This window comes from Diorhabda sublineata, chromosome 4, assembly GCF_026230105.1.
Source record: "Diorhabda sublineata isolate icDioSubl1.1 chromosome 4, icDioSubl1.1, whole genome shotgun sequence".
In the NCBI taxonomy this organism is placed as follows: Eukaryota; Metazoa; Arthropoda; class Insecta; order Coleoptera; family Chrysomelidae; genus Diorhabda; species Diorhabda sublineata.
The window spans coordinates 3,423,497-3,451,328 of NC_079477.1; the positions used below are offsets into that span (position 1 = coordinate 3,423,497).

The window sequence follows — 27,832 nt, forward strand, 5'->3', positions numbered from 1 at the left end:
CTAGATTTATTGTCAAAATAAAACAAGTGTGCTAGAATGTCTTCTTTTTATTTCATTTGTATTTTATGTATAAATATTTACTGCGCTCTATATAATTAGTAATTGTTATAACTATTTAAAAAATGGTATCGATAATTGCAACAAAAGTTAAACATTTTAAATGCATACTATTTTCAATATTTTAAAAAATAACCGTGCCAACTTTTAGAAAAATATGACAACATGGCAACGATGTAAAATGTATGTTTTAGTAAATGACAAGAATACGTTCAGACAAGTTCACTGAATTATAATATTAAACGTAATTGCATAATAACGTCAGTGATATTTGGTGAATAAAATGAACTATAGCACTTATTAAATTGGATTAAAACTAGACATTTGTTAACACGGATAAATTTGAAGTGACTGAAAGAAATTTTCAAGATATTTTTTTGGACTTATTATTGTTCTGTCGTACTTCATCAATTATAGTAAGGTGGATATAAAATAATTCATTAGTTTTTACACTAAAGTGAACGCCGATTCATAAACTTGACTTTCCGTTTGCTGTTACAAAATTAAAAACATTGAAATCTATAAGACCATTCATAGTTGCCGTTACCAGTTCACCGACCGTTCTGACGTTCGTAGCAATAGAAATAAGCCAATCACATCCGTTTGCGTTTTTTCACGTGATTTTGACGTATGACGTTAGAGCGTGTTGCTGGAGTTATTTGTTTTTCTGTTTGTTTGTGGTGGTCTCTTGATTTTGCTTGTTTTCTGTTCATTATTTTCCATAATATCGTCCATAAATACCGGATTTTACACAAAAATATCACGAAAAATAAAAAGAAGTACACACGTCAAAAATTATAATTAAGTTCTTAGGTTGACGGCAGTTTACTACGAACGTCAAACGTCAAATGTCACCCGCGAACGGGAACGACAAACGGAAAGTCAAGTTTATGAAGCGGTCTTAAGACTTTGTAAGTTCATTACTAGGTTCTTAACAATTAATCAAAAACATAAATATTAATAAGGTATCGTAAAATCTTGTCTGTGTTCTTTTATCATATAAAAAATGTAAACTATTACTTTGAAATATTATAATATACGGGGGACTGTCTAGAAATTAATTAAATTGTATTGAAGTATCTCTAGATCTCATGACTGCTCAATTTTATGGTATTTCTTATTATTATATTTATTTTTGAACTATAATGATGTATCACACCTGCCTATTAAGGCTATTTCAACCATGAAAAAGTTCTACATACTCATTTAAAACATATATTTATAAAAACTTTGTGTATCGTGTGAAACATATTTACGAACCTCTCCTAGGTTTTATACAGGTCATGTTAACTATAGACCATTATTTTACAACAAAATATATTATTCTATTCATTAATTTGACGTCTATATTTATGGTGCTTCCATTGACAAAGAAGTGAATTACAGAAAGGTCAAGATATGTATTGCGAAAATAATGGAAAAAAAATGGTATAATAATGTCCATTTTATAAGTTTCCCACGTATGTTTGTTTAAGAATGATTTGTAAACAATGTTGTGCAACATAAATGCAATAGCCGTTGAACTGTTTTTATAAATAACAAACAACGAGATAGTAGAATAATTGTCGGAATAAATATTGTTGAATAGTAGAAGTAGAAAATTGTCTATTTCCATTTTTGGCAAAATTAAAAACCTTAGACATTGCCATAATTTACTGTTACAGAGAATGTATGTATATAATCTCTACAGGTAGAGAATATTTAGATTTCAAGGTCAATTTGAACAACACTTTTGTAGAAAGGATTGAAATTGAAAAAGCGATATTCAGCAATAAAAATTGTACGTTCATACATGGACCACTTTATATATTTTGACTTGCCACGAAACCAGAGGAGGTGGCAACCTTACATTTTTAAATCCTTGATTATAAAGCTCCAAGTACAGTTGCGTCGCCGCTATCACAAAGTAAATAGTGGTACACACGATTTTCCACCGAAATAACAAAGTCTTGAACGGTTTCGACGCTGATTTGTAGATGGAAATCCTTCACGAACAACTGTGGGTCAAAATCCTTAAACTATTAAATTTGTACGTAAACCAAACCAAAAGTTTACGCAGCAAAGTTAACAACCAGCCTCCTTAGAATAGATGTTCCTGGTCTAATTGTAAAAATAGATGAATCAACATTTGCAGACCTGAATTCAATGTTGGTGAGGGTTTTGAAGCAATAAATTGCGGCATTCTGGCCACCTCGGTAGTGAGGGAGTACCGCAAGGACCAGTACTATTAACGATATTAGCACACCGCAATAGCCACAAGGTGTGTTAAAGTGAAAAAAATCGCGAAAATACTCCAAAAATATATGTAAATTGCGAAAAAGCCAAGCCGTTCTGTACAAGAAAAGAAAGAGCCACCAACCCGACCGGAACATCAAAATCGACGACGAAGAAATTAAAAAAAAGGCCAAATACCTAGACTCAACGTTGGATTAAGGTCATACTTTCAACGAACACGTGAAAAACATTGTGGACAAAGTGGTATAAGCGAGAGGAAGGCTATGCAGGATAATTGCCAACTGACCACGGATTTATCAGGAGTCTAATAATACAGGTAATGACATACGCTTCGGTTGCATGGGGACATCCATGCCCGACAAAACATAACGCTGATACAAGCACTGTCCATTGGACAACAAGAAACTATTTGGAGAAACAGTACAGCATGGAAGACAGGGCAGGAAAGCTATTCGAGGAACTGGCAACACATCTTAACGAGAGAACTCATCAAGTTCATCAGAGATGATTATAGGAAACGCGGGAGGCCGAGAACACCCCCCGACAAGGTAACTCCGTATTTCATAAGCAAATGCCTAGTTATACATCGGTGACAGATTAGAGAAGGCGAAGGACCACTGGGATTAGATCCTTTCTTGCCGTTGATGAGGTTGGAAAGGATTTACCCGAGGCAAAAATCACATACGCATTAAGAGGTCCAGTCAAGGGTGTACAGCCAACTGGATACATTTTAACAAAAAGATAAGACCCCCACAATACCCCATAGGAGTCTACGCGCAAAACTGCGACGTGAACGAGGATAAGGACCTGTCGAAATGACAAGAAGTGGCGGAATATCCATCTATGGATTAATCGGGGAGTGGATGCTTAGAAGGAAGGTTGTGTTGGTGTCAGTAGTGAATTTAGTAAAAGAAAATTGTACCTGGTCGGCGTTTCACGACGAATTATGAGATAAATGAAGCAGATAATCATTTTTTAAGACCAAGATAACTGGTGTCAAGTTTGTAAGTTATCAAAATTCAAGTTTGAAATAATATTGATTGATTGATTGACTGCTGCTGATAATAATATGCGCAGAAAAACTTTCGAGTACGTTGTAGAAACAAAGATAAGTTCAAAAATGCGGCAGCAGCTAAATACTTTTACGGCACTCTCGACCGCTCGATGGGGAGGAACTTCCACAAGCTTATTGTCAATTTGCGTTATAAACATGTAATTGTTTGATGATTTTTGATCGATTCTTTTCGCTTAATGCAGTGATATAACTCGTTTTGAAAGACCCTGTATAGTATCCCGATATATCCTTCATATTAAAGTAATTTGGTGTCTCTCGGCATTGACGTTTAATATAATTGTTAAATTGCATACATAGTTGACACTAAAGTCTGTTATAAATAAACAAATAGAATTTAAAAAAAAAAAACATTTTAGTATAAAATTCGCGGTAGTTTTTTAGTTTGTGTCTATTGCTGCTTGCTTTATTCGTCATTTATATTTTAAATATTTGACTTATTAAAAATGTTACCTAACCAGAATGAACCTAAACTTCTTTGCTATTTGCTACTTCACCAAATACTCATCTTCATTTAAGTTATTTAACTTTTATTACTGTTTAAAGTTCACGAAAACTAACTGTAACTAATCATCGTATATATACAACCGGTACGTATACATTTAATACCAATGTCCAAGGTAATTTGTAATGACATATATAGTTGTCGCATTAGCCATTATATGTGTACTGACCTGTTGCAATTGCGAACCCATAAACTAAATCCATTTTATTTTGAATAATTAATAATCGCGATTTCAGTCGTTCTTATAATTGTTGGGTACTTATTATAGTTTGTAATTGCACCTAGATCGATATCTCCTTAATATCCTTATACCAAGAGGACTGTCAAAACATAAACTCTACCGACTGCCCAAAATCATTCACATTGCGTTCTTAATTTGGTAAATCCGTAATGACTTTTAACAAGGGTATGAATAAATAATGAAATATTAACACAAATCAAAACCAGGTTGTTTACGACGATCCAAAATTGGCTCCAAGTTGTTTCGTTGGGGATGAAAATCATTAGAACAAGTACCACGTGCTGGAGGTCCTGTGACTACAGAAAACATTAAATTAGTTGCATTTCGAGAACAAATGTGACAAAAATTGATGCAAAGTGGGTGCCACTCGTCCAGTAAAACGTGGTGACGATTTTTAGAGCTTTGCCGCGAGTACCAAGAAGTGTAATCCGATCAATTGTAACTGCTGGTGAAACCATGAACCGACATACAGAAGATGTTCTGGGTAGCGGCATCGGAGAGACGAAATTCTCATGAGAAAACTTCGGTATCCTGATAGGCCGAGTCTGCAAATGTACTCCGATATTGAAAATCAAAATTTTTACCAAAATCAACGACCTCAAATGTTGTAGGTTTCTTATTTCGTCTCTCCAGTCATCTTTTTGGTCATCTTTGGTTTACAAGACTCATGTCCCGATCGCACTCTGATCGGAAATATTACTTTCACAATATCAAAACGGTTTTTTTTGGTAACCAAGTAATGCAGGAATCGAATAACCGTAAAGTTTTTATTTTGTCCTGAGCACGATCCACAAAAAACCGCTAGTTCTTGTACTTCCATCGACAGGATCTTATAATAAAGATAAAAAAAGCATTTATACATACTGGAACATCACGAGTTCTTCCTTCTTCAATCATTCGGACGCGATAACTAAATGAGGCATTATTAAGCCTTGTTTCAGCTTCATTTTTCCGAGGAGGAGTTGTTTGTTATTGTTACCTAGTTCGTTAAATTCCCGAATGGATTCTACGGCGTTCTGGTTCGGGAACAACAGTAAAACAGCGAGACAAACAGTCAGGTCCAAGTTCGTGGGTAGTGGCACGCAAAATTTTCATTAAAACTCACCCTCTACCTGTTTTTTGCGTTTCTTTGTTTCTCTGTTTGATGGACCGGCTTCATTTTCACTTAACACTGAATAGTCATTGTCGATTGTGTACAAATACTGTACCAAATAAACTGGCCTAGCTAATAATATTGCCAAAATGTACGCATTTAATGCAACAACGGCTGATGCAGTGAACAGGGCCGTGTAGACATGGATTGATGCCGTTTTTCAATACACGCGCGGACTCATGTCATTCTTCCCAAGTATAGCGTAAGTTTTAGCTGTTCTTTTGTGGACTCAAGCGGTTGTTACCATTTAACGATTTCATTATCTGATAGTAACCGCAAAATGGCATAAAATAATACCGCGTGCGGAGTTTCGTGTAAAAATGGTGTTACGACTTCTAAATTTTATATGGAAGCTAAACCTGGCAACGCTGCGACCACGAGGGCCCAGAAGAGAGACAGCAAAAACCCAGGTCATTCAAGATACACACCACAAGAGTAGCAGGCGTAAAATTTATAAAAATTCGTTAAATGTATAATAATTCAATATCAATATATGAGATGCAAGGATAATATAAGTAATTAAAGTTGTGCGTTTACGAAATACAATAGTGTATCATTATTATTATAATAAAAGAAGAAAAGAACAAACACCGACACCTAAACAAATGGATTACTGCCGATTTTCCCCTGGACCAATTGTTAACACACCTAATTCCGAAAATGTCAAATTTCTATTCTATAATCCTCCCTATTTTCTTAACAAGGGATGATCGACGGTTGGAATAGTTTTTTTGTGTTCAGTACACTTTTCTTTATTACCCCCCATATAGGGGGGTGGTAGATGATTATTAGACAATTACGATTGTTTTTAATAGAAAAAAATTGAAAAAATATGCTTAGAAAAAACTTGGAAAGCAAAGTACCGCTCCAATAAAACTCAACTCCTATTCTTTGGCTGTCCTTGATTCATAATTTTTGTTTCAACTTGGTTGTGCAGCGCCTGGGAAACCTGTACAAACCTGTACATGTTCAATTAATTCAGCGTCGTCTATTTTAAAATCGCATACACCCATTAGAATAATTTGAGTTTGGAATACCGACCAAACATATTTATACCTAACCTAACCGGGCTGTTTTAAAACTTCGCCTATTGAATGGGTGGGATTTTATTTATTAAATTATGTAATTTCTCCCTCAATTTTATTTTACGTCATCTTATTGTGTTATCATTATTATATCATTTATTTAATTTCTTATTTCTTAGACATTTTAATATATTAATGCTTCTAAATGTGTCAAACGTCAAACGTCAAATTTTATCTTCCAAAAATTATTTAAAATAAAACTAATTTTAAAACAGAAGTAACCTAAAATCAAGAACATTTAGATGCGTTAATAATTTTCATGTCACTATAATAATTATGTGGTCATATTAAAAAATTTTGCCTTGAAGCCTACGAATTAGTTTAATAATGAGTTTTTTGCAATCCAGTTTCCAGACATTTTCAAAAGATAGCTCGTTTCGATTCTTATTAAATTATTGGCACAACGTTTTCTTAAAGTTACGAGCCGCTACTATTTTTAAAAATAAAATATTTATATTAAAAAAAAATAAATAAAACTTTTTCCCACATACTTCTACATCGAGAAATCGCTATAATCACAATAAAAGATTATAATAAGATGTCCGAGGGCACTGAAATGTCACTTTCACGAATTTAATATTATGTCACATAAACTAGACACACGCACCGTCTACCTCGGTCACATATGCATTTTTATCTAGTTTGGTATTAGTAGTATTAAACTATTTCTAGACTAGAACCCACTGTGCCATTGAGAATTGCATGTCGGACATTGAGGGGTGGCGGGGGAGTAGAGAATGGTAGGAACTAAACTGTTTACCGCGGGAAGTACTATTATATTATTATAACATTTTAGTACGGTTCAGATACCAATAAACTCGAATTTGGCACTCTTTGATTGTAATTGCTTTTTAAATCGATAATATTCTTGGCATTTCGATTTAATATCGGTCATTAGCCTTTTAATATTTAAAAGAGAAGATTTATTACACAATAATGACAACCGTTTATTTATTTATTTGTTATTATTACCTACAGACCAAGGGCCGACTACTAAGGCAACAATTGTACAGTTAAAGTTGTAAAGTACAAGTAAACAACGGCCATTAAGGCGCGTCCACACTGGAGCAACATTTTCCAATATAATACAACAAAAACTTGTTACGTCTATAGAATAGAGGGGGCGCTAGTGTCTATAGAACCGTGTTTAGTTTGGCGTTTGGCTCGCAGGAAGCGCTAGTGCCTATAGAATCGTGTTTAATATGGCTTTTGGCCGGTGGGAAGCGCTAGTGTCTATAGAATCGTATTTAGTTTGGCGTCTGGCCGGCAGGGGGCGCTAGTATCTATAGAATCGTGATTTGTTTGGCGTCTGGACAAAAAACCCAAAAATTAGCTATAAAAACCTAAAAAAAGTGGGAAAAACCCCCGAAATTAGCTATAAGAACCCAAAAATTCGCTATAAAAACTCAAAAATTAGCTATAAAAACCCAACTTGTTGCGAGTTGAGTGACTAGGTCTTTAGACAGACTGCCGCGTGATGGCGTTTAAGTGGACTTCGGAGAATTGTTTAAATTGACAATTATAGACAACATCCATGTATTTGGAATCCCAAAAATGTTAAATATAAATGCAGAGAATTAAAAATTGATGCATGGAATGAAATTTGTTTAGCTGTAGGGTGCCTATTTCAGGTAGAGGAAAAAAGAAGTGGCTCAGTTTTATGGAGAGCGAAAAAAATATCGCAGCATAAAAAAATCTGGAGCATGCGGGCGCTCACTTTCATTCCAAATGGTTTGCCTACGATGCATTAGTATTTCTACGAGACAAAAACAAAGTCCGCCCATGCAATTAAAGCGAAGCCGTTCACCATATTCTTCAAACTTGGACGAATCCAACATTTACGTTTTCGTGAATCACCACACAAAATTAATAAATACGCGGTAGCATTTAAGTCTTCCTCCATCATGTCACAAAAACTACAGCAGTGTAGACAAGAATGTTGTACTCAACTGAATTAGAGATTCGACAAGTGCAAACATTCATTGACATTGTTGCACTAGTGAGGACAGTTTGTTCTATATCAATGTTTAATAAATTTGAACATTTTGCAGCTTATTGTAACAACAAATTGTTACAAATTGCCACATGTTGTTCCAGTGTTAACGTACAATTATAACACACTTACTTAAGTACTCTTCAGTCAAGCTTTTATGCAAAATGCTTAGCTAACGCCATCTAGCAAAACTTATTTAAACTGTTTTTAATTAAGAAAAATTAGGTTCCTTTATATTAAGAACCAAAATTTTTCCTATGGTTGATACTTTGTTAATATAAAATAAAAATTAAACGTACTAACCCTTAAAATTAGTAAGTTAGTTCGTACTACTTCGTTAAATATACAAAATAATTTTATAAGTAGCGCCATCTTCGGGATTAATTAATTATTAAAAGTTTTAACTAAATTTAACTCGAAAATAGACTCTTTAACGACAAATAACGGTTTTTAAAGACATTTTGAAACAAGAAAAGACATTTTTTGGGATTAAACAAATTACATTTCAGCACAAATATAATTTTATTTTAAAAATTTTTAACGCATTGTTCCATCGACTACCATTTTGGTTTATATTTAACCAGATTTCTTAATTCACGAGATGGTTTCATCGCTTTTTTTCCAGCAACGGAAACCAACACAAAACAGCATCTACAGATAAAGATGAAGTGTGAATAATATACAGGGTGTTTCTATATTCGATCTATAACACTCAACCACAGAGAGATCTCAATAAATAATTCATTTTGATATAGGAATACGAACCATTACGGGGCCTAGTTGCTGAGTTATAGGACGTTCAAAATTTTAAATCAAAAATTTGCCAAAAATCGAGAATGCTTTTAATTTTTTTTTCAAATTTGGTGACCAATATGTTCCTTAATAAAGTAAGATTTTGACATAAACAAACTTTGGGAAAATTCAACCAGTTCATTCATTTTAATTCAAAAAATAAATAGCAGCTATATGGAATAAAGTGGTGGGAATTAAGTATTATTTGAAGCAGCAGACAGGATTGTACGTGCCCAGAATCAAACACTCGGAAAGCCCGAGCCTCGCGCCAAGCATTTTTCAAGCAGAAATCTATGCAATTGAAATATGTGTTCAGTTCAATCTAGAGAGGAATTGAGCGAGCTAAACAAGAAAAATAAAATTACCCTACCATGGAAAAAGCTTATAAGCTCCTTCATAACAATTATTGGGACAACCTACAGGGGCTGAGACAGTCAAAGTCTCTCCGGAGAAACCATAACCAAAGAAGATCTGCTGAATGTATCCACCAAAGTAGGAACTACTACCAGAAGTCCTATCGAGGCACTGTAGCCCCAACTGACACCTGAAGACGCTGGACTCGGTAGATAATGCGGCGTGTAGATTTTGTTGCACAGCTCCTTCATAACAATTATTGGGACAACCTACAGGGGCTGAGACAGTCAAAGTCTCTCCGGAGAAACCATAACCAAAGAAGATCTGCTGAATGTATCCACCAAAGTAGGAACTACTACCAGAAGTCCTATCGAGGCACTGTAGCCCCAACTGACACCTGAAGACGCTGGACTCGGTAGATAATGCGGCGTGTAGATTTTGTTGCACAGAGGACGAAACGCGGCAAGAAAAAAGGACACAATAGATTCTTTGAAACCCAGACCCCAAATTTATATCTATATATATATAATAAAACTAAGTCGATAAAATGTGCGTGCCGATAAAACTTAAAAAGGAGTCCCGACACGATAAAGGGACTTATGTGGTGTGATAGCCCTTTATCCCTCCTCGAACAAGAAAGTTCCCGTTTTAATCTAAAGGGCATGTTTTAAGGGACTTTCCGACCCTTCAACTTGGAAATTAAGTCCAGTGGCGCCATCTGTTATCGAATATTTGAACTTCGTTCAAGACAACTATGGAGACTATACACTCCAATAGTCATAGTGTATAGTCTCCATAGTTGTGAGCCATTGCAACATGTGTAGTAGTGGCGCGAAATTTAAAATTCCAATTTCAATAAAATCTTAAATTTCATTTATTACTATAATAAAGTTGTTAAATTTTGTGTATTTATACGTCATTATTTAACGTATATTTTGGAGTTAAAGCGACATAATTTTAGTTATCCAAATTAGTTCACAAAACATTAAAAAATTTAGGTTTTTAAATTTCGCGCTTTTACTACCGCTATAGAACCTTTTATTATGGCGGACGATAATGACCAGAAATTTATGTATATATACTCCGGACAATAAAATGAAAAATGTTGTTTATAAACAAGTATTGTAAATAATGAGAAAACGTTTACAATAAACTTTTTTTTTTTTACTTTTTACGTCATAGTTTATTTTTTTATTTCGACTCTACCACGTCATCTCATATCAACTCCCGGACGCAGCCGGGTTTTTTAGCTAGTATTATACATAAAGCGAACATTTTTGTTTTGTTGTAAAGTAAATCGAAAAGAACCGTACTATAACGGTGCACAATAGCCAATTGCATAATCGAAATTGCTCCACCTGTTAATGATTCCCGTCCCAGTTGCAATTCAATAGAATAAATCCTAAAAATAGAACCTCCCACAACAACACGTAATATATCGTGATTCTGTTGTTTATTGGTTTTATAAGTGTCGGAAGATATGTTGTTATTTTACGAATTGTGGAAAATTTTCATAAATGTACCTGACCTGATACAAATTTTCGGCCTTTCCTTGATCTTTTATAACCATAAGCTGTACAGAAAAAAGGTTTGGAAATACCATAAGCTCCATGTATTAAAGATTATATAACCTTATTAAAAGATCTTTTCAATAAATAACTATTTGCCAATAAAGGTTAGAATTTTTGTTTTATTTTAATTGTGGGAGGTCCAAGGTGTGTATTCTTAACAGTATAGTTTAGTTTTGTTGTGGACAATTGCCGCCTTATCTAAAAAATTAAGTTCCTCCTGCTTTACGCTTAAATCAGTTTCCAAAGAACTAAACTTATCCATTTCCTTAACAGTTTATTATGCCCTTATTGAGTCGCATCTCCGATATGCCCTTCCTTTCAGGGGTATGCGTGGTGCGATTCAATTTGAGCGAATCTTCAAACTACAAAAGAGATCTGTTAGATATTCACTCGGACTAAACAGCAGGGACTTCTCTGAAAGATTAAAAATTCTGACTCTTCCTTCCTTATTGATCTTTGAATCCGTTTGCCTAATTCGGAAGCACGTTTCTCCAGTTTCAGAAAGGTCGTTGTACGACTATCCACTTAGGAATGCGGAGAACTACCTTTACCTACCTAATCCAAGTTCAGAATTAGTTATCGGCTCAATATTTTACAATGCAAAAAAATGCGCAATCATTTGACAATTGAAATCAAATCGGTCGGCGCGGTTTACTTTGAATTAAGTCACATTCTGGTCGATGTTATCCCATTTCTGCAACAGCAATATTTTCTCAGTTCCTGAGTAGTTCTTGGTGCTGGTGTGGTCTGCGGATCAGTCGTCTCAACTCGTCCTAGACATGTTTTATGGGATTCATGTCTGGATTTCGGGCTGGCCAGTTAAACCGCCTAATTTCAACCTCATCCAGATACTACCTCACAATTCTGGCTGTATGTGGTCTCGCATTATCTTGCATAAAAATGCCTCTTTCCCCCATAGTTACCATAAAAGGCATACCGTGGTCTTCTAGCACCTCCGTAACGTACCTATGGGAGGTTAGGGAGCCATTTTTTATTAAAATCAACTCTGTACGAGCTTGTGCAGTGATTGCCGCCCAAACCATAACTAACCCACCGCCAAATGGAAGACCCTCAATGCAAACTTCAGCATATCCATCTTCCATATCCAATATCCAGCTCCAGTCATCATCATTCCAGCGAACGTAATCTCTGACAAATGTCAATCTTGCAATCCGATGCTGGCGATGCAACGGGGAACCTAAAGCCATTCTCCTGCATGACAATCCTGCAGCTTGAAGTCTTCTTTTAACGGTCCATTCACCAACGTTGACATTTCTGACTTCTTCCAACCGATTTCGCAGTGAAACCGCAGTAGCTGTCCGATTCCGCCAACTTGTGGACACCAAAAACGGTCATCTCGTTGAGTGGTAACTTTTTTTCGCCCAGATCCTAGTCTTCTAGTGATCAGGCCAGTCTGGTACACCCTTTGCACACCACAAAGACTAGCACCAACAATTCTTGCAGTTTCACGTTGCCCCCGACCATCTTGTAACAGCGCAACAATTCTTGCCACAACAATCGGATCTAAAGGCATTATGGACCTGTTAAATCACTACACTTTCCAATCGTTAGGTTTTACAAAAAGAATCAACAGTAAACTGGAAAACAGGCAAGGGAAATGCGAAAGGCGCATTTTTCATCAAAGTCGTACTCTAATACATCGAATGACAGCTAATGACAGCTGTCAATTATTGCTTAACGCCTACTAATCCTTAACAATATTGACGCTAATATTCGTAATTTCTGAATTATGCGCAATTATTTGCTCGCCAGTGTATTTCATCCCTCTGATATAGTTCCAGTTAATTTAGTTTTACTATAAAATTCAAACTACTACTTCAATGCATCCGATAGAAGACAATTTAGAGAATTCGTTCGAGTTCTAAAATAAATTCTCGAAAATAAGTTTTAGCGGATGGATTATTAGCTGTATTACGTATTTTATTTCGATTTGAGACTATGATGAAAGGGGACGCACAGTTACAGTGAATTCAGAGCGTTATGTGCAGATGTTGGACGACTTCTTCGAGTAAAAACTACTAAACTGAAAGGTTTATAACCAAAGAATATGATTAGGTTATGTCACCTCTCCTGGAGGTGACATAAGTCCCGATTTAACACCTGTTTATGCTAACAAACAGACTTCCCTGGCACAATTGAAAAAATATCGATGTTGAGTTATATAGGTAAAGGCCAAATTACCATAAAAAAGAAGAATAACCTATTACCTCTCGTTACAGTGGTACATTCTGGTTAACGACCTTTCGTATCTTACTATTTGAGGACGCAATTGCGATTGTCTTTCAAATATACAATTATTGTCAAATTATCGCTGTTTGACCTCCAATTTGCCATTAGTTCCATTTCTACCATTACTATTTACCCGGTAAAGTAACTATTAGTCCATGAAAATAAGTCATCAAATACGAATTTTTGATAAAATTAAAATCATTTACTGATTAGGGATGAAAAAAGTGGATAAAACGTATATAATCAATTCTGGAAAAATGGTCGCTTAGAAAAACTTTGTTTACAACTTTGTTTTTATAAAACTTCGGAAGAAAACAATTATTTTCACCCCTTATCAGCGAATAATTACAAAAAATTCACAACAATTCATTTTGGTAACATAAAAATAATGAAATTAACCAGAATTTCATTTTTTTTAAAGAAATTTTTGTTCCTAACTTCTAACACGATCAAATTCACTGTGTATTCACTGTAAAAGAAATAAACTAAGGTTAGACTAAACTATTTCGGTAATCGACACATAGAGGGCGCTACTATCACTGCCCTTTTAATTATTTTGATACAATAATAATAGCTCCGCTTATCAATAATTAAAGCAACTCAAATAAACCTAAAGATTTTACAAAATTATTCTGTGTTGGCACATAACTTACAAAGTTAGATTAGAGAGATCTTACAGAAAACTCCATTTAAAAAATGGCTTCTTTACCAGCCTCCGAGAGAGCTATATACTCAGCTACAGTACTCGAGAGAGAGAGACTGATTTTCTGACGAAAGTTTCGTCTTAATGGCGTCAGTGGTTATGGCGATTCTACGTCATTACCATAGGTTCAATTTTTTAGGCAATCCTGCAAGCAACAGAGATCCAATCCACTCGTCATTTATGTGAAACCTTGTTCTTTTCAATTTTTGAGCTGTTTCAACGAGTTCGTTCACCTAAGAGCCCATTGAGACACAGTGAATCCAGAATTATCAATACTAACCTAACCTAACCTAACCTAACCTAACCTAACGAAGAATCAACAAACGACTCTTTGAGTTTGTCCCACGGGTCTTTGGCTGTTTCAATATCTTGAATGTGCGTATATAACGAAGTATCAATCGTCAAAATAAGCTTCGCTCTTGCTTTAGCTATCTTCGTTAGATCCGTCTCAGTCCGATCTATGCAATCATGGACATATTGTCAATAACTATAATATTGTCCGCGAAAAATGTCCACTCATTGTAGTTTTCTCTTTTAATAATTTTGGAATACTTGCAACATAATTATTTGCCATTATTTTGACTTTCGGTTTCTTTTTCATGCACGCCAGTCACCTGGGCCCATAACATGTTTTATGGGGAGAGAAAAAAAAAACAACGTTAACAATTCTAGCAATACAAAAACGAACACGCTTGTATTGGCCAAAAAAGTGTTAAATTTTTCGTTTTCAAACATAATATCGACTTCCTTTGGAAAAATTTTCTAACTACAGTTTTTGGAGATAAATCAGGGAACTTCTGGATTCTTTAGTGACAACATAACCTAAAATAATTCATAAAATTGTTTGAATTATTATATCTTTATGTTTTTTCTTTCAAATTTTTTCTTTTTGCGTATACTTTTCCAAGAAAAATCGACTTTCCTTGGAAGCATTTTCTAACTACAGTTTTCGGGTGAAAATCGGGAATTCGTGGAGTTTCTATTAACAACCTAACCTAAAATAATTCATAAAAATTGTTTGAATTGATATTCCCTTATTTTATTTTTTAAATTTTCATTTTTAATTTTAAATACAGTTTTTGGGGATAAATCAGGGAGCTTCTTGATTTTCTAGCGACAACATAACCTAAAATAATTCATAAAATTGTTTGAATTATTATATCTTTTTGTTTTTTCTTTCAAATTTTTCATTTTTGCGTATACTTTTCCAAGAAAAATCGACTTCCTTTGGAAACATTTCCTAACCACAGTTTTCGGGAGAAAATCGAGAATTCCTTGATTTTCTATTGACAACCTAACCTAAAATAATTCAAAAATTCATAAAAATTGTTTGAATTATTATATCTTTTTGTTTTTTCTTTCAAATTTTTTCTTTTTGCGTATACTTTTCCAAGAAAAATCGACTTTCCTTGGAAACATTTTCTAACTACAGTTTTCGGGTGAAAATCGGGAATTCGTGGAGTTTCTATTAACAACCTAACCTAAAATAATTCATAAAAATTGTTTGAATTGATATTCCCTTATTTTATTTTTCAAATTTTCATTTTTCAGTATACTTTTGCAAAAAATGACATCCTTCGGAAAAATTAGGGAACTTATGGATTTTCTATTGACCAAAAAATTATTAAATTTTTTGTTTTCAATCTCAGGTCTAATTTTTTTCTTAAATACATTGAAAAAATGAACAAAATGAATTGAAAAATTATTAAAAAATATGATTATTTATGACTAAAAAACATTTACATAAACTAATTCAGTAATGGTAAATAATTATAACAAAGGCGTCAAGTCTATGGATTAGATAATTTTGAAAAGTTACATGTTAAGTATAAATATAAATACTGTTTGTCACGACAGCCTGAGGTAGAAACCATTCTTCAATTTTCTTTTATAGTTTATCAATATATTTAACAAACCGCCTATGTATAATATATTTTAATATATGCATTTACAAATTACACTTCCATGGAATAATACTAACATTTATAGAAACCGAAAGTAGGTTTGGGTCGACGCCTCAGCATTCCTCAGTTGCCACGCCTACTGCGTTCCCGTTCCACAATTTTTACTCCAAATAGTACTTAAGGATTCCAGTGTAGTTACCACACAACGTAACAATGCTTAGAATGATAGTCGTATTAATGCTTAGTATCCATATTTTAAATTCCTATTTATAACGAGATTAAAGACATTATAAATAACTTTATTCACAATTTTACCTACAGGGAGTTTTTGATTTAAAATCCTGCAATAAAAAAATTCACTTTGCGACAAATAAATTCTTATTAGACTACAGACATGGAAAGTCAACATTTTGTAAGAAATACCACTATAAAAAATAACACTTAGAGATTTAGTTTTGGTGCATGAAAGATTTAATCTTGTTGACATTAGATAACCAAAGCAGTAGAAATGTATGTTTGGTTGTCTAAAAGTAGTGAACGCTATAAGTATAACTAATTCGAAGATGAGATGTATCATATTACGTCTTAAAATATTTAATTTTTATACGATGTCTATTGATGTGTTGATCTGATAAAAAACTTTTGTGCAATGAAACTAGGAAATTAAACAAAAAGTTTATATAAAAAATGGTTAGGTTGGGTTGATGCAAACGTTGTATTGCATCATGTAAAGCGGCCTTAAGAATTTCAATTTACCATATAAAAAATAACACTTTGATATTTAGTTTTGGTGCATGAACCATTTAATAAGAATAAATATCATTATAGTAAGTATATGAAGCATAAAATAATTCTTTATTTGATACAGCGAGAATTCTAGAAGCAACAGACATATTCGTTTTCAAGACAGACGTAAATGAAGAGTCAAAACATATCAAAGATTTAATCTTGTTGGTACGCGCTCATTGACATTAGATAATCAGAGAAGCACGAATGTATGTTTGGTTGTCTAAAAGTAGTGAACGCTATAAGTATAACTAATTCGAAGATGAGATGTATCATATTACGTCTTAAAATATTTAATTTTTATACGATGTCTATTGATGTGTTGATCTGATAAAAAACTTTTGTGCAATGAAATTAGGAAATTAAACAAAAAGTTTATATAAAAAATGGTTAGGTTGGGTTGATGCAAACGTTGTATTGCATCATGTAAAGCGGCCTTAAGATTTTGAATTTACCATATAAAGAATAACACTTTGATATTTAGTTTTGGTGCATGAACCATTTAATAAGAATGAATATCATTATAGTAAGTATATGAAGCATAAAATAATTCTTTATTTGATACACCGAGAATTCTAGAAGCAACAGACATATTCGTTTTCAAGACAGACCCAAATGAAGAGTCAAAACATATCAAAGATTTAATCTTGTTGGTACGCGCTCATTGACATTAGATAATCAGAGAAGCACGAATGTATGTTTGGTTGTCTAAAAGTAGTGAACGCTATAAGTATAACTAATTCGAAGATGAGATGTATCATATTACGTCTTAAAATATTTAATTTTTATACGATGTCTATTGATGTGTTGATCTGATAAAAAACTTTTGTGCAATGAAACTAGGAAATTAAACAAAAAGTTTATATAAAAAATGGTTAGGTTGGGTTGATGTAAACGTTGTATTGCATCATGTAAAGCGGCCTTAAGAATTTCAATTTACCATATAAAGAATAACACTTTGATATTTAGTTTTGGTGCATGAACCATTTAATAAGAATGAATATCATTATAGTAAGTATATGAAGCATAAAATAATTCTTTATTTGATACACCGAGAATTCTAGAAGCAACAGACATATTCGTTTTCAAGACAGACCCAAATGAAGAGTCAAAACATATCAAAGATTTAATCTTGTTGGTACGCGCTCATTGACATTAGATAATCAGAGAAGCACGAATGTATGTTTGGTTGTCTAAAAGTAGTGAACGCTATAAGTATAACTAATTCGAAAAAGAGATGTATCATATTGCGTCTTAAAATACCTTATAACAATAATAACGACGTCTATTGATATGTTGAACTGGAGTTCAATGAAACTAGGAAGCATATGTGAACAATACAAAGTTATTAATTTTAAAATGAAAATAATATGACACTATGATTAGTTTTGATAAGTTAATCACATTGAAAATATTTTTTATTAAATAAATTTTCTTTATAAATATTAACAAAGTGAATTTCTTACTAATTCGTATCCTAGCGGAGGTGCAGCTTCGTAATGACGAACTGCAGTTACCCGATTCCCGGATGGAATCAAACTCATGGCAACTTCCGTCATTCTTAATTTAAATCATCACCCACGTCGTATGCTCATCTGAAAAAAATAACATCTTCGAATAAGTTGAAACTTTAATTATAGTAAAGTCTTCAACGGAATAAGTAGTTATAAAACTTAATTTTTTATACATAAGAGAATATTCTTAATATCGGCGTTTGAACTTCAATTTGCCATTAATTCAGATTGATTTTTAACATTACGATTCACCCCGATATCTTCTAAAATTACGCAAAGTAACTTCTAAGTTTGTTTTAGGTTAGAAAATGTCAAGTTTAAAATTACAATAAATATTTTATATAATATTCATTATAGTTTTCTGGTGTATACTTTATAATTAGATTTTATTTTGTTTGTGTCTTTATTTATTTATTTGTATGTTTGTTTCTTAGTTTTATAAAAGCTTTTATCTACAAATTGTAAACCTGTTTCTGACAATGACGCATTTCTCTCTCTCTCTCTTTACTGACTTCCTGGCTACAGATGAAAAAAATATTTTTGGATTTTGGATATTACAAAGTAACTTTTAGTGATTGTTCATGAATTTACTTTATAATCATATACTGTCCAAAACATAAAAAGTTTGGACACTTTAAAAACCTTGTGTAATAAAGATGAAATAGCCGTATCATAAGATTTATTTCAAGTTTCATTTGCCAATTAAGGTTAGAATTTTTTTTTAATTTATGTGACTTTCGGTATTGTTCACTAGACTATAAAGAAAAACTTTTAACGCTTTTCAGTGACTTAACATTATTGTGTGGGTGTAGACAATAACAGGTTAATTTTTACATTCAATTAATTTTTTAATAAACTTTGCATTAGTTGAAAATACTTCTGATTAGTTAGAAGGCGTGGCTTCTAGACGTGATGTTCGAATAAATGAAAACATTCTAATACCTCCATTCAAAATAATTATAAAAAATCATATTACAAATAAGGCAACGCCATGATTCAATATCAAATTACAGGAATCAAATGATTTGTAACACTGATTTCAATGAACCAATTATTTCAACACATACAAGGGGAGTTCTATTATTACTATAGAAGAAAATAGAGTTATATTTATATTTTTTTGTTGTACGTCATCTATAAATATAAAACCATATTAAGTAGAGAAAATTGCAGGTTAATAACCATGTAGTAGACGACTGTAACGTAATATCTAACGTACAGTGATTTCAGTACATGTGTTTTTGAGGATCGTTGTCTTTCTACCGCCATCTTGTTTATTCTATACAAGGTACTGAACTCAAACTTGAAAAAAATAAAACTATGAAAACAAATTTGTTTATTTTTTGTTTTGATTCACACATTTTAATACGTACCGGTGAATCCAGTTGTCAATAAAAGTTATAATTTACCTGCAAATTTCAGTATACAGAGTGGAACAACGAATATATGGCTAAATTAAGACTTTTATGAAAATTTTTGTATATTTTTTTTACTATATAACGATCTCATTTTTTGAGATATCACATATTATTATTTATACTTTATTGTAACTAGATATATTTCTAAATTTATGATGTTAGTCTATAGAGTTCTATAGAATTCAAATAGCCACTAAGAAAAAATCAAGTGGATATAAATCTGTACATTTGGAATCACAGTTCATTATTTTGCCCATTTTGCTGACTCTATATACCTGGTTAAGTTAGGTGTCCAAAAGGGTGGTGGTTAAAAATTAAATATTTTCTCTCTTTTTAATTCAAAGCAACACAAGATGATTATACCTAAAAATTAACTTAGACCGTATAGAAGCACGTGTTGTTTTGAATTAAAAAAAATCCTAGAGTTTTTTACCAAAAAGAAGCTTTGTAGGGGTCGTCGCAAAAAACTACCCTCTGACAATCTGTTGTACATCGATATACCTACTGTGTTTGATATTCCAAAAGTGGTTCAGGAGAAGAAGAAGACTTGATCGTAATGTGGGAGGCATATAGCAGCAATGAATCCACCAAAAAATGATGTTTTGGAAATTATCTATGAGGAAAAAATTGATCCAAATTAAATAGAGCTGGCTGGAAGTAATATATATATATATATATATATATATATATATATATATATATATATATATATATATATATATATATATAATTAAAGTCTATTTATTGAAGAAAAATAGTAAACCAAAACAGAGTCACGCATAGAATACGTGATCAGGGCTGAAATCGCCAAAGCCGAGCAGGACCGCACTCCGCACTTAAGAAATAATTTGCAGTTTCATACGGCTGATTAATAATACAAATTATAAATAATGATTATTACAAAAAAAGACAATGTAAACGTGAAGTTTGTAATAGGTGAAAAATATGGAACACATCCATTTAAAAATCTGTATATAAATATAAAATAAGCGGTTTCTTATTGGAAACGTGGCAATGAAACACCAAAGTGGACTAACTTTAATATATTTTCCGAGCTTTCTGGGACTGAAATTATGGTCAAATACAATATAAGAAATATGTATAAAAATAATAAAATTATAATAAAATGATGTTCAATATTGATTGGTTAATGTTATCCATAAATTAACCTAACCTAAAAATTCCTATAGTAACCAGAATCAATATTTCTTACAACGTCAATTTGAATATTGAATTTTGAATCCTATGAATTTAAAAATTTTTTACAAGAATACGATTCAAAACCACCAAAAATCTTAATTAATTATTGTAAGTAGAAATTTTATTATTTTTATACAAATTTCTTATATTGTATTTGATCATAATTTCAGTCCCAGACGATGACCACATAAATATTCGAAATATTAAAGTTAGTCCACTTTGGTGTTTTATTGCCACGTTCCCAATAAGAAACCGCTCATAATATAGCTGACAATGACTTCTTGCACATCAATGACAATGTCTCTATTTCTAATTTTGGTTTTAACCTTTTCCTTGAAGAAGATATTCCCGAAAAATTTGCCGTTTTAGAAATATCGTCATCATCAGTCTTGTCATTCAATCATTTCTTTTTCGCTGGCTTTATAATGAAAGTTTTTAGTTCTCTTGTGTGGAGCTTAGCTAATGTCAATAACTTCACATTAGTCTCCGTATCAGACATGTTTAAGAAATAATACGATGCCGTCTCTGTACTACACCTGATACCACGGCTTCTTGTGGTTTATTATGGTCCCACAAATTTGGACCAATAACCGCGTTTCGCCCGAAATGTTCATGTGCTGATCACGCACTGATCATTGTTTTGGTTTACTATTTTTCTTCGATATATAAACTAGTTTATGTTCTGTAAAGACAGTTATTCTTCGCCACTCTGTATTTAATAAAAATATTTTGGTGTGTAACTGCGAAGTCGAATTATATTCTTGCGAATTCTTACATGAATATTTTCGTTTATTGACGTAGGATGTGTGTGTGTATTATCATGATTCATGATAATACACACACACACACACAAATGGTTGACATAAATTTAACCTTGAAGAATCCTTAGCCGAATTCGTTTAATTTTTATGCTGTTTACATAGACGTTCCTAACATTATTTATACAACGCAAGGATTTCCAATCCTTCAAATTATTTCAAATGTAAATAATAGAGCCAGGAACATTTGTTATTTATTAAAGGTGTTATTTTTTTTGTTAGAGAATTTAAAAAGTTTTTTAAATATACATAATTATCAATGGAAACATCGATTCCGGTGTTAATTTCGTTAATTTTTATTTCAAAACAACTTTATTTTATTGTAATATAATTTTTAAGTTTAAATAATAAACATTAAAGATGAATAAGTTATTAAATAAACCATAGACAAATAAATAGTAAATATTTGTTTTATTATTAATAAATTTGATAATTTCTCTTTCCTGGCTCGCGAAAACGTCGATTATATAGTCATAATTAATTTCTTCGGCTAGTTGAGCTTCAATAGTCCATTAAGTCGATCTTGACCCATGCATGCGCTTGAATAAGTTTTTATTATTTCAATAATGGAAAAAGATCTTTCTTCTTAACAGTTTGTAGATGGAATAATCAAAAAAATTCGAAGAATAATGTCCACATTCGGATAAACATCTCGAACACTTTGTACATTTTTTGTGCGGAGCTAACATCCGTTTTTGCTAAATAATTTTTGAGTTAACGTCTCTTCCAAATCGACAGGTCTAGGACGAAGTTTCTGACGAAGTTTCTATAGAGAGGAATGTTCGTTGGAGTTGGCCCTGATGTAGGAGCCGCTCCTCTGCAGTTGGTGATAGTTTTGTGATTGCGCTGCTTCAGGATGAAAAAATAAAAAAACGGACCACCAAACGTGTCGCGAAGAAGAAGAAAAGTAATTTCCAGGCTAAAAAACAAACGGTTCCTTCCGGGTTTAGGGATATATTTTGAATTTTGTTTTGTTTTTTGATATTTTTGTTCATTATTTGATAAGAAGCGGTTAATAGGACGAGGGGGCTACAAACACGGCTGCATTATTCCCTATCGTCGGCCAATTTGCTGAACCGGTTCACCAGGTTACAGGGAAAGCCCAGAAATCTCGGAGCACCGACGATTTACTAGTCATCTGGCGGAATTGATATTCAGATAATTGTCCGGATTTCATGTCTTGAAGAAATAAATCCAGAGAACTATGAATCTGCACAGTGCATGCATCATTTCGAGCAGACGAGTTTAAGAAAGATTTCCAATTCTTAAATTTGTACACCGCACCAATATCTCCCAAGGATGTGTAGACATACATTTAATCAGATAAAATAAAAAATTCTTGAAACGGGATAAATTATAAGAAAAAGGTAATTTCCAGGTATGCTTCCCGAACGAGAAAGTTATCATAATAGAAATAATTTGAGTCTAATATAACAACAACAACAAAATAACAACTTATTTTTTGTGATTATAAAGATATGGATAGTTTGTATAGGAAAAAACGTCCCTACGTTACGGTGCCGACAGTATTCAGTTTCTCTCTCGTTCGAGATACTTTATCTTTACTACGCATGCTTGAAAATGCGCAGAACCGAGCTGAAAGCTCGGAGGATAGAGAAATCGTTGCCATTCTGTCTTCCTTAGTCGGAACATAGATATATGGCGATCTATTGATTAATATAATTATGTCACTTGTCAATGTCAAATCATATTATGGTAGACACCGAAATAGGTTGTCTTACATAGCGTAAAATCTAATTTTTTATCAAAAGAGACCTGAAATTAAGACAATTTAGCAACAAAATAGCTATTTTGATGTATAAATACCTGACCCGTCACCGTTTTACAATGACATTATTTTCTTCACTGCCCTGAAGTGGAAGATATTGCAGAGCATACCTTTTTCGCAAATCAAAGATGGCAGAAGGAACTTAGAGCAACCAGAAATTTGGAAAACCCTATTTGATATGGTGATAAAGATAATAAATTAAATCCAAGCAGTATGTTGAAGCGATAAAATCTGGTGGTTTCGTTATATTTTCTATTGAGAAAGGAAGTAGGTTTTTAACGAGAAAAATCCCAAATATCCTCGCAAGATTTTCCCCTCCACGAAAAAACCGGAGCTCAGGGCTCCTTTGTAATTGTAAGAGCATCAGACGTAATTAGATTTTGCTTTTTGGGGTATAGTGAAAAAACAAAGTGGATGAAACAAAGCCCAGAACACTACAAACGTTTGTAAAATTTTAATTCTTAATCTTGTATAATATCGAATTTATTTAGAGACCGTTTCACCGTTTCCCGGATTCTACGTACGCCTCTAATGATAAATAACATCATTTGCTTACCGAGCACGTTTCTCAGCTTTTGTCTGTTGGAATTATTAAGCGATGTTATCGTCAACCTGAAAAACATGTCAAAACAAACATGATACGAATCTTCTGCAGTGTATATGGTTTGTCTTTGCAAAATTGGTGGTACAGGATACTAATTTTTTTCATACTTATTTAGAATCATACTATTTAAACTATATAAAAAAGAATGCAGTATTTGATCTTACATTTTTAGACCTAAAAATTGTTTTTAAAATCAAAAATTTGTTTTATTTGAAAACATAAAACTGCTAGCGTTCCCTGTACTTTATATACAGTTGTTAAGGAATTTTAACACCTAAAAGAATTCAGGTCAATGTACTCATTTTATACTTTTCATTTTATTTGGTAGAAAAATTTGTATATTTCATTTCAGTATGTAAATAAACGTGACCCAGTTCTAAGATGTTTTTTAACTTGAATTCAGGAAACTGTGAAATCGGAACCGGGTGGAAATGACTAACGTAGAATAAACATTATGTGTTGTCAATTCAAATAAACCGCGGAAATAGATTAGTTCTGTTACGAATCATCGAGGGCACTGGCACCGAAAATCCGCCATGTTGTTTCCACGGAATAACAACTAAGTTTGCGTTTTTGTGGGCATACATTGAATTGAATATCAGAAACAATTTATTTTATGTCGTTTGATTCTGTCCTAACCTGTTTAATAATATGAACTAATTCATATATAGTTGAGTAACTTTTATATATCTATAGTTGTAAAACTATCCACTGAATCGTAAAAGTGGCAATGACTAACTAAATCACCTATGCAAACATAATAAAATAAACTAAACGTGAAAGGTTATTCAATTTTTTTTTATGTATTAAGTTATTTATTGTTGACCTTCTTTGAATACCTATGACCAAATTGTGAACAAATACTTTATTTATCTTTTGTTTAACAAAAAAGAGGTTACGGAACGGGTGTACGTGGTAATCTAATCAATTGTAGCATTCCTTTCGCATGAAATCTCATATAATTTGAACTCAATTCATTCTACAAAGTAGTTAATTTTACTCAAATTAGATGAATTGACGTATTTACCTTCCCCCCCTTTCGATTCAGAACCAGCAACTCATTTCAGCTCATTTGAAAAATGACTAATAAGTTTCAAGTTAGATTTTAAGGTCTCTTCAGGTCGTTGGTGTGTGGGCCTACCCTTGGCTATCACTTCCACACAACAAGCATAGATTCTGGTATTTATTATAATAATTATTGATTTTTATTTCACATTTGTAATGACAAATGAATAAGCTCAATATCAATTAAATTAGATCATTTGCAAAAGACAAAAGGTAAATTATATATGTATATATATCTATACGTACAACATACGAACATTTGAATACATTTATAGTGGCGCCATCTATTGTGTTAACGAGTAATCGCATTACATAATAATGTAAACAGAGGGAGAGGTATGCATAAAATATAATAAAATTACGTTAAATACTGCACAAAAACACATTTATAAAATAATAATAAAGAGATTAATTACTTTATAAACGTATTCTTCATGCTGTCGTTATGTATTGTTTCGCCATCTAGTGTCAAATACAGAAGCTAAAAATTACATTACGAACGGAGCAGTCTGATATTCCGCATTTTAGAAGTCCGGATTTACGATATTAAATTGTATTAGATTCTCACAGGAATCACAGTGTTGCCATGCTCTACATTTTTCAGGTACTAAACTGATGTAGAAATATATTATAGACCGTTATTCACGAAAAAAAATGAAAAAACCCATACCCACAATTGACTCAAATATCAAAACATATTACACAACGAAAATGCTATAAAAATTGAAGAAATTTGTTACCATTGTAGTAATTTGGCAACGCTGCTGCTGAGATACTGTCAATTTTTGCGTTTTCTATTTATTTACTTAAATAAAATTTTTCTGAATCAAATTTTTGTATGTAATTTCTTATTTATCATAAACATTCTTAAAAGAAAGTATGCTTTTGATTTTGGAATGTCCTAATTAAATTAATTCCCAAAAACTTTTTTCCAGAATTTAATACTAAAGAATTTATTGAAAATTTCGGAATACAAACTCCGTTGAAGACTATACTTTTTAATTTTCAAAAAATTTGGGTAACAAATGAAACGAATATCTAAGTCAACAGTTTAAAAAATAGTCAAACTAAAATAAAACAAATAGAGGTTATGAGAATGTCACAGAAAAATGTTAAGTTGAATAAATTGTTGAGAGGAAAGGAAACTTGAATATAGCCGTTAATTGCTCTTCACACAAACTACCGGAAATACATAGTGCATTAAAAACTGAAATGCTTTCTATAAAGGTCTAATCAGAAAATAAAATATAATATAGCTACTCCATCTGTTGATCGGTGAATGAATGATGTAAGTAATGGCCGAAATAGATTAAGAATATCTACAGTTTTCTACTGGTATGCATTTAAGTCTCATTAAGATCACAGAACACCTATCATGGATCACGACAATTTTATGTGTTCTAACCAAATTGACGTCGACTGAGAGTTTGAACACTACAAATATGACATCCTTAATAAAATACTCGCAAATTGATTTCATTAATATCGCGTGATATAAATTATTTGAGGTAGTTCATACTGCTACCTTACAATTAATAAACTTCCAAATTTATATTATATATAAAAGATATAGTATTACAGAAGATGAAATTTTGGAAACTATTATAAAAACAATACCTTTGGAAATTTATTAGTTGTAATCTTGTTAGGAGGACAATATTAAATTTATTGTGAGAGCACTTTTGTCCTTACTCAAGCGAAATGTAGACAAATCGGATTTTGGAAGAAATATGATAATTCTTCAATTATAATAATAATCTGAACAAAATGTGTTGTTATTTATTAATAATGTGAAAATAAAACTTGAAAAAACATGTATTTATTATTTATAAAATTGCATAGAAACATAACCAATTAAGTTGTAACATTTTAGTAATTCAACCTAATTTTATCACTTGAAATTCATTACAAATCCCTTGCAGCTAATTTAGTATTGTTTATAGCCGGCAACCATCTAATAAAATTTGTAGATTCATAATGTAATACACAATAATTATAGAGTCATTTTAAAAAATTAACTAATACTATACATAATCAAAAGGACACAAAAACACGAGCACAACAACAAAACGACAATGAATCATCAACTGTATACAAACATGAAATTATTCAGTTTTGTGTCAAATTCGCCAACTTGATATGTAGTTATGGTGGCAGATCCATCTAGCGCTTTAAACTTTAACTATAAAAATGATTCAGCCTTGCGGCATCTGACATCAATAGGTCAAGATCACCACCACTTTATATTGAATTTTGATTAAGTGAAGTTTGAATTTCATGTAATAAACATTTCTTTTAGTTAAACTAGTTATTTTAGTGAAAACAATCAGCCAAAAGGTCTAACTTTAGCATAAATAGTGTCAACTCAACAGATTGTGTGTGTACAGATGGACACTATAAGTAATTTCGTAATTTTTATTTAAATGTTTTATTTTTCCACAAGGTATGTTAAGAGCATTGTTTCATACAGGTTATATAGGTATATAGGAGTTTAAATTTTGAATTTCAAACAACATTAAGTTCATAAATTATAATTTTAATATAGAAAGTATAAGTGAAGGTACTTCTTATAAATCCAAATTCAATTTGGAATCAGAAATTGAACCACCTCAACCTCAATATTTACCATAAGTAGCTTAATCATTTCATCCTCTCTTGTACTTACTATCATGCAGTTTTGAAGAAGATCTATCAGTATTTCAACCATTCTTTAAAGAAGATAA

At 32.3% G+C, this 27,832-nt stretch overlaps 1 protein-coding gene across 8 annotated transcripts in view; it reads right to left on the bottom strand.

Moving 5' to 3' along the window:
* Positions 1 to 27,832, bottom strand: part of LOC130442900 (zinc finger CCCH domain-containing protein 13) — a 100,090-nt gene that overhangs the window by 57,005 nt on the left and 15,253 nt on the right. For 2 of the 8 annotated variants that reach the window (XM_056777302.1, XM_056777297.1), the window contains exon 2: positions 18,168 to 18,296. In XM_056777302.1, the coding sequence (XP_056633280.1) occupies positions 18,168 to 18,260 (93 nt within the window). In that variant the 5' untranslated portion in view covers positions 18,261 to 18,296. Of the gene's footprint in view, positions 1 to 6,839; positions 6,988 to 18,167; positions 18,297 to 18,388; positions 18,415 to 23,996; positions 24,053 to 27,832 lie in introns of those variants that run through there. The other 6 variants (XM_056777301.1, XM_056777295.1, XM_056777298.1 and 3 more) reach the window with 5 other exon arrangements.